General features: G+C 42.6%; 1 protein-coding gene across 1 annotated transcript; it reads right to left on the reverse strand.

Moving 5' to 3' along the window:
• Nucleotides 1-729: 729 nt before the first annotated feature.
• Nucleotides 730-8,570, reverse strand: atad3 (ATPase family AAA domain containing 3). The gene is made up of 16 exons (XM_042495890.2): nt 8,206-8,570; nt 6,937-7,013; nt 6,256-6,357; nt 6,106-6,165; nt 5,955-6,024; nt 5,700-5,865; nt 5,354-5,423; nt 4,370-4,525; nt 4,227-4,283; nt 4,014-4,139; nt 3,800-3,924; nt 3,307-3,358; nt 3,115-3,185; nt 2,828-2,995; nt 2,207-2,315; nt 730-1,516 (listed from the first exon to the last, which is right to left on the reverse strand). The coding sequence occupies exons 1-16, from the start codon at nt 8,396-8,398 to the stop codon at nt 1,049-1,051; spliced, it is 2,070 nt and encodes a 689-aa protein (XP_042351824.2). The 5' UTR covers nt 8,399-8,570; the 3' UTR covers nt 730-1,048.
• Nucleotides 8,571-8,694: the final 124 nt, after the last annotated feature.

Raw genomic sequence — 8,694 nt, forward strand, 5'->3', positions numbered from 1 at the left:
TTGTTGAACTGTTGTGTGCACACTGCAGGTAACACTTGTGACAGGCTCACCTGGGGACTTGATGTCAGAGATGCTCATAGCACCTCTAGTTCACACCACTATACGATTTCTCATTTAAGGAGAATACGTCCTTTTGCTTTTCAGTGCAGTTGGGTTAAGTTCTATTTCATCATAAAAAACCTTCACTCACTGAAATTACCAGCTTGGATATATGTGAACCTGTACATAAAGGAACGCTATTATGTCGGTAATAATTTATCACAGAGCATATTCCCTCCAAGGACAGCTTCATGTCCTTGACTTTGCTTTGGTGAAGAAGCTTCCTGAAGCCCTCAGCCATTAATGTGAAATATTGAGATCCCATGTGGATCCACTAAAGGACGGGATCGCTGTGTCATCCAATCCTAACCCCTCCTCTCTGCTTGTGCCTCTGATGTATATTGTTGCTATACCACGTCTGTCTTGAAAACCATTTATATATATATATATATATATATATATATATATTAATGTTTGGTAATGTAAGTCCAAGGTCCGATCTGTCTAAATTTTGTAAGGGTTTTGCAAGGTCTGACTAATAGGTATCATGCTAGTGACTGTTTAAAATGAAGCTTTCTTAAAAAAAACTTGTGAAAAAAAATGTGTATGTCTTAAATTCTAATCCAAACCACAGGCCATGTAATATAATATAGCAACTGTACCCCAAAAAACATCAGAACTTCTCCTGTGTATAAAAACACAGATCCATTTAATCATTTTGACAGACACTCCACTGTGTACAACACTTATATACTGTTCTTACAGACACACACAGTCTGTTTTCATGTAAAGTACACTTTTACAGTGTATACATTATATATTAGAATCAAAGAGTCTCAGGCATTAGTTGTGTTATGTAAAGTTAATCAATTATCTCCCCCAACCTGCTGAACTCATCTCTGTCTTTTCACAGACAGTCCCACAGACTTAAAGACAAATAGACAGACTAGTTAAAGGGGTAGGACACTAATCTTTCTAATCCAGCTGCCCCGTGGAACAAATCTACAACTCAAACTGGAGTTCCGTCTTTTGGAGGAGTCGATCCAGTTTTGTCTTCCCTCTCCACCTTGCCCTCACTGTCCATGGAGGCAGCAGGCTGCTCTAAACTCGCCGCTGTCGTCGCAGCTTCTGCCTTGACAGCATCTTCACAGTCCCGTTCAGCTGGGGTGGCACTTTTGCCTTCTGCTGATTGGTTGATGTGTGAAGGAGGTGGTATACTTTCAACCTCTTGTTTTTCATTCATCTCGAGAACTGGAGCGATCACCTCCTGAGCCTCAGGTGCCTCACTGAGGGGCAAAGTGAAGCCCATTTTGCCTCCGCTGGCTGTTGCTCCAGCTGGGGGAGGTGTAAGGGTCTGAGCCTCTTCGTCTCCATGCAGCCAGTCCATCTTCTGAAGGTGCTGCTTGACAGCATCGTCAACTCGAGCATCAATCATAGCCTCTGTCAGGACGCCGTCCTCAGAGGAATATGCTGCCGCCTGCAAGAGAACATGATTTAACACAAGTGTCCTATACATCCATTCATGAAAATCGAAAAGCAAAGGATTGTGAAATTAAGATTTAAAAAGCAGTTTTTGCCAAGGATTAAAACTATGGATTCATCATAGCCCCTTTTACACTGCCTGTTCAAGGCAATAATATTGCGCCATTGCTGCCTCGCCGTGATTTTAAAAGGTATGATTGTTTCATGGGGGGACAGAGTTGTCTTGCCTTAAACAGGGTCTGTATTTAGGACAGCAGTAGAATGAGATCACAGGTGGCACAGGTGTGACGTTTTGCTAACAGCAGCAGTAAATACCCACAAATTGGTAAAACAATGAGATTCGGGTGCTCCTTAACTCCCAAACAGAGGACAAGATCAGCCACCATCTCACAGAGAAGGTAAATGATTGTTATTGACATGTTTTTGCCATTGTTTTGGTTTTAAAAGCTTTGTTGACGCATATGTTGTATGTCACACAGTGGGCAAACGCTGTTGTGTTAAACATCATGCCTCGTTTGGTTCCATAATGCCATCATGCTATCTAAAATCACACCATGATGAGTAGTATGATCCCACCGTCGTTTGGTTCTGTGTAAAAATGCAAATGAGACACAAAGAAGGGGCTTCGCAGTGGCCCTACAGGGCCACGTCTGTGTAAAACAGGCTGATGACTACAGGAACCTACCTGCCAGGCCACACCCAGCTTAGAGATCTCTCTTCCTGACATGCCCTCTGTCCGCTTCGCTATCTCCGAACACTTTTGACCATAGTCAAACTGGGCCAGCTTCATCCTCCTGCACAAAGACACACACACACACACACACACACACACACACACACACACACACAGATAGATAAGAGAGCGTCAAAATAAAAGATTTTTCAAAGCTTAGTTAGAGTGGAAGAAAATTCCTTTCTGGCTTTCTGATTTTATTTATTTTTTAACTGTTATGTGTTTTTTTTAACTGCTGAATACATGAATTTCCTTGCGGGGATCAAAGTATCCTCTATCTATCTATCCATCTATCTATCTGACCTCTGTGTAATTAATACCTCGTAGCATGGGACCTGCTCCACATGCCCAGCAGGTTGCCTCTTGGCCTCAAAAGGGTCTGACTCTAATCCTCACCTTGACAAAGCTGTCAATCACTCTATCAAATATTAAACAGCTGCTCAAAATCTACATGTGAGTGTTGGACATGGTGGACTGGGCCCAATGATGAGTTTCAGTATACATCCTAAATGTGCAGCTTGGTGGTTTGGGCCCTGTTTGAACAGTTGTGTTGCTGCCGGGGATTGTACTCACTGCCTCCCTCCTGTGGCGGGCTCCAGCACATATCTGTCAAAGTACAACCGCACCAGCCTCTCCCTCTCCTCAGGACCCGGCAGAGCAAAGTTCACTATTTCATCTATACGATCGTTGATGGCCCAGTCAAACTGCTCTGGTTGGTTACTGGCCAACACCAGCATGAACCTGCAGGAAAAAACACAGACAAGGAGCAGCTTAGAGATGTGCCTAGAAGCAGTCAAGCTCATATCGGCAGGGCAAACTGAAAAGTACGACGCATGCACAGAATATAAATCATTTTTTACTTGCTGCTCTGCTCCCCGGTGCGATACAAGAACGCATTCAAAGTGGCTCTAAGGTCTTCACTGATCTTCTCCTACAAAAAAAAAAAAAAACAAGTGCAAAGATTGCACATTATGTACATAAAGATAAGTCAGGGAACATCTTGTCACAAAAACATCAAGTGTTTCTGGGAAATTAAATACATGCAGACTTACAGTGGATCTCTTGCGAAGGAATGCGTCAGCTTCATCAACGAAAAGCAAAAGTCTGTAAAAGGATAAAAAGTACAAGATAACCTTTATCTGTTCATACTATATCTGGACTGACGTAAGTTTGATACTGATGTCTCAAAAATCAAACATTACAAGACTGGATAATAAGTACAATATAGTATGAAGTACTCATTTTACTCACTTTATCTTCAAGGACTCAAACCAAAGTAAATACTGAGCCTAAATCTAATCTAAGAACTTATTACCTGGTTTTAAAGAAGGTCCACTAAACTTTTTAAAAACTTTTTCCACTAAATTTAGCAGGGGGGGGGGGGTTTCTCGTGGTACGCATGATACTATTGTTCTGTTCTAATGATGAAGTGCTCCAAAGCAATTATAATAATAATAATAATAATAATAAGCCACATTAATGTAATCATACCCTGAAATCTCTTATCCTCAGCACCTTTTTGTACAATAATATTAAGTAGCCTACCCACGCCGACTCGTGCCAGCCCAGTCAAACACTTTGTGCATGGCCGTCACACCATCACGTCCCATGGGTGCCACGTCACCACCAGTCATAATTGCGTAGTCCATCCCAGAATGCATTGCCAGCTTCTACTCGATTAAACAAAAAAAGCCCCACAGTTTGACAAAGCATCATTTGTATGTGGATGTTCACATCCGTCATCATTCAGCACATTTACCTTAGCAAAGAGAGTTTTGCCTGTGCCTGGAGGGCCGTACATGAGGATGTTCCTGTACAGGCCGTTGTTCTGCCTTGTGTTCCTTGTTGCTATGGCGATGTCACGCACACGCTCTTCCAGTGAAGGCTATGATATTGAAAAAAACGTATTTATATTAGGTGGTTACAAAACTGTAAAAATGCATGTCAGTTACATCCTTTGATGTCCACTTACACTGAGTACAACTCCCTCGAGGGCGTCCTGAGGTTTGCTCTTCAGCCGTTTGACTGTCTAACATTTAACAGAAAAAGTACAATTAGCTATTTTTTGATCTGTCGTGAACAAAATAAGCAAAGGAGCAATTGTTAGGTAGCTACCTTGACTGGATGCTTGATTGCCTCTCCCACGGTGAATCGGGACGTTTCCCGTACCAGTGACGGCTTCCCGAGTCTGGCCTCGATGTAACGTCCCGCTACTGCTGTTGCATTTCGAGCTGAGTAAACTCCCACAGCTAGAAGAGTAAGTCCTGCCACCTGGTGAGGCGATGCAACAGTCACAACATTCAAATACTCAAGTCAAACAACTCAATATAAACCTAATTTATCTATCTGCCCAAATCAACAGTCCAACATTTACATGGAAATCTATGCTCTGTTGGAGGTCATCAATGGCATAACCCCAAAAACACACCAAATTCAAAAAAAGCATATCTAACTGCAGTAATTCCATGTTTCTGCACCCAGCAGGCGTGGGCGTGTGTTACATGATTGGCTGAAGGTATCCTCTGACTATGACTTGGTGCCTAACCTTAAACTAAACGCAGCTCGCTGAGCTTGAAGCAGCCATGGCAGCTTTCCCCAGGCCTCCGCACGATACTAACTAACACAAACACCTGTAATAAAAAGATTGTTCTGTTGGGACTTCTATTTAACAGCAGAATGAAGAAAGCACCTCTTTCTTTAACCCTTTGAAACCTGATTAAAATTGGCTTAATTTCTTGGGAGGAGGACAGTGAGCCAATTAACAAGAAATTACCCCAAATTAGCAAGAAATAAGGTTCACATTTACAAGAAAATTGCCTGAAAATGAGCAAAACAGCATCAGTCTTTATAAAATGAAGCCACCTTTATGATTAGACAGTCCTCAGTCAGTGTGAACCAGAAGCACCTGAATATCTTTAAATACTTTATTTTTTTTGTACTTTTACACCTTAGTAACCACTGTTTTGTAGAAGAGAAATTTAGGGAACTAGTTAAGTTGCTCAGTCTGTGTCTCCGTCAGTAAAATTAAGTGGAAAATTCAGCTCTTATTATGAATTAACGTAACTATCCAATGACTGTGGATGAAAAGAGCAGCCTCACCGTGGCCGTGACTTTGTCCCAGTCTGACACAAAGGCCCTGAACCCTTCTCCAAACACAGCACCTGCAGTCCTGAAAGCAAATGCACATCAACTGTCAGCATGCCCTCTGGGTGTTTACAAGATTCAACAGTTGATTAAGCAGCTACTTAATATGCAAAAGTGACCACCTGTGAGATAAGATAAGATCGAGCATCATATATCCTGAGGGTAAACTGCTGTTAGATACTGGTATTTGTTGTAATACTTTCGTTACACCTTAAGTTTCAATTAGTTACATAACAAAATACACTTTCTCATCACCAAACAGACTGTAGCGTAAAATCTTGAATGAGTCAGGGTGTCTTACTTTATGGACTCCAGGACAGTCTGTCTGTGTTCTGCGGCCTTCAGGCGGATTTGCTCACGGATTATATCGGCGTTCTCTCGCTCCACGCGGGCTCGTGCTTTAGACTCGGCCTCTATGCGCAAGAGCTCATTCTTGTGCCTCAGCTCCATCTCATGCTCTATCGTTGCTATAAAAGCCGCAAAAAACAACAAGTTTGTGAACCACCACTCGTCATCTTCAAATGCTTCGAAAGCTCCTGTCATCAGCGTTTCATACCTTTCCTCATGGCCTCCTGTTTCTGCACAGACTCCTCCTGTTTGCGAAGGTTCTCCTCGTTCAGGGCTTGCTGTTGAAAAAAAGAAAAACATGTTGGCACTGTGTCTCTTTCTTGAGTATTTTATTCTACATTTGTAGGAGATGGCCTCACCTGTTGCCTTAGTTGGTCCTCATATCGCTGTCTGGCCAGCTTATCTTGATACTGAGCTCTCTGCAACAGAAACAATCAACTGTAACCACACAACTCAAACTGCTCTACCTCACCACCGCAGCATACTTCTAGTTTTTTTTCTGTTCTCACCGCTTGATGCTGCTTGGTCTCCTCATTAACAGTTTTCCTCCTCTCCTCTCCCTGGATTCGGATCTGGTCGCCTTTGAGCTGCTCAACTGCTGCTTCATACTCCTGTTAGAAAAAGATGCCAAAATGCTAGTAACACACTGGTGAACTTTTTTAATGTGCACTGTAACCGCACAATTGACGAGGTGAACATAAAATCAACTAAGCTGATCCCACACTGGGGAAATTCACCTGTTACAACAGCCCAAGAGTCAAAAGCGAAGGAAAAAGATAAATAAAAACAGCTGTGTTATAGAAATGTACTATCAAAGCCCAAAAAAACATACAGAAGTATAATCATCCACATGTAAAAAAAATCAAGTCTTTATTTAAATTTGTTTCCTGCTAGATGCAAAATAAAGATAAAGTGCTATCAGATTTGTCAGTTGACCCAGAAAATAATGTGTTATATTTACTTAACATGCTCTTTCTTTTCCCCATTTTCTCCAGTGTTTAACTTTCACACTGTGAACTGCAGCAACAAAAGAAACTATTTAAGAGCTGGACTCTGACGGTCGAACTGCAGCAGTATCCACACTCAGTGTAGCTCTGCTTCATCCCTCAGCATGTTTATCCATTCAGTAAATTACATGATTAGTGGTTACTGCTTTTCTCTGGAGTCCTGCAGCAGATGAAGGACTGTACCTTAATTTTGCTCTGGTGCTCCATATGAGCGGTCTGCTCCTGCATTCGGGCCAATTCCAGAGCTTCTTTGGCGTGTCCTGAGAGGAGAGACGCAACAAGACAGACGTGTGAGGTGTCGTCACGATACTGGAATTTCTCACTTTAATACAATACCCGGAAAAATACTGATACTTTCAATTAACACTGGAAAACATCCACATTGAGATCATATCATTTGAAAGCTACTAAAAGATAACTAATTAACTCATTTTAGTGATCAAGCCATCTCTTCTGTAGTGACATTAACATCATATCATGCATACCCTTGTCATGATGGACCACCAGCAGATGGAGACATAAAATATAATTATTTTCAGTGTATGTAATATTCATTAATTGTGCAAAATAAGAAATTTACTTCATTTTGGGTTGATGTTTTCCCCATGTTCACACTGACAATAAATAAAACATATATATATATTGGTTTGTGATATCGTTGGCCGTTTCTGATATTTTATTTTAATGCCGATATTGGTCACGTGCCGATATTATCCTGCATCAATAACACAAGGCTATAGCACGACAACAACCAGTTTTCTTCTCTTAGTTAGTAGCAGAGGACAGCAGAATTACTGTAGTAAACACTAACAGTAAGAAAATCGAGAAAGCGCAGCTGTTACTAGTGTATCGACAGTGCGGAAAATGAATACTGAAAGCGTTTCAGATATTCAGCATTGATATGTATCGGTAAATCGATATTTTTGACGACACGTCAGTGACAGGCGTGATGGCTTCAAACATTGAGATTTACAGAGTTCACATGTTGGTCTGCCTCTGAATCCTGACATGTGTGTCAATATTCTCTCTTTCTACCTCACCTTGCTTTGGCAGATATGAAAAATGTTCAACTTATGAACACAAAACAAAACAGACACACTCAGTGAACCCACTGCACGCGCGTGAAACAAGTTTAATTTGCGTGTTGCAAGCCAGATTGCAAGGGAATGACCTTTGAACCCTGTCTAGTAGTTTGAATGAAGGTGAGAGCAGTAGAGTGCTGTTCTCATAAGCAAACACTTATTTCACAAACAACAGACTGAATACCCATTTGCGGATGCTGTCTGTGAGCGCGGGCCACATTATGTGAGCTGCAGCATCACTGAAGCGACCACCTCTATGAGCCCCAGAGGAGCTGCATGCTGGAGCATCGTGACTGTCTGCTATCTGCAATAATGTTGTTACAACCAGGAGAAACCTCCACGGAGCTGGCGGGCTCCGCAGAACACTTACGGGACTTGTCGAGCTCCTTGGCCGCCTGAGCAGCTCGCTCCAGCCCGGTGGGATCGAAGTTGCTCCATTTGTCCTTGGGTTTATCTCCGCCGCCGCTGGAGCCTCCGGCCGGCGGCGGAGGAGGTGGAGGTTGAACCGGGAGACCAGGAGGCACTTCAGGCTGCCCCTTGTTCAGGCCGAACAGCCACGACATTTTGACAGGAGGAAATAAAGCACAGTTTAGCCGGTTGTGTGAGGGCGAGAGGCTGCGAGCTGCTGCGGACTGTCAGAGCACTTCCTCCACACGCGTGTCATGCTGCAACCTACTGCGCAGCTGCAGCACAGATTACATGTCTCTCTGAACAACAGCAACGACCATTGGCTGCTTATATGTATTTCTTCTTGTCATTGGCTGTTTCCATAACTGACTTCAACAGAGGTCATTCGTGTAGTCCCACCTAGAATTGATACGGTGGCCGCAGAGGGTCAAAATGCGTACATTTTCTAAGC

The sequence above is a fragment of the Plectropomus leopardus genome, chromosome 2 (genome assembly GCF_026936395.1).
Source record: "Plectropomus leopardus strain MGB_pleo_1.0 chromosome 2, ASM2693639v1, whole genome shotgun sequence".
Lineage (NCBI taxonomy): Eukaryota > Metazoa > Chordata > Actinopteri > Perciformes > Serranidae > Plectropomus > Plectropomus leopardus.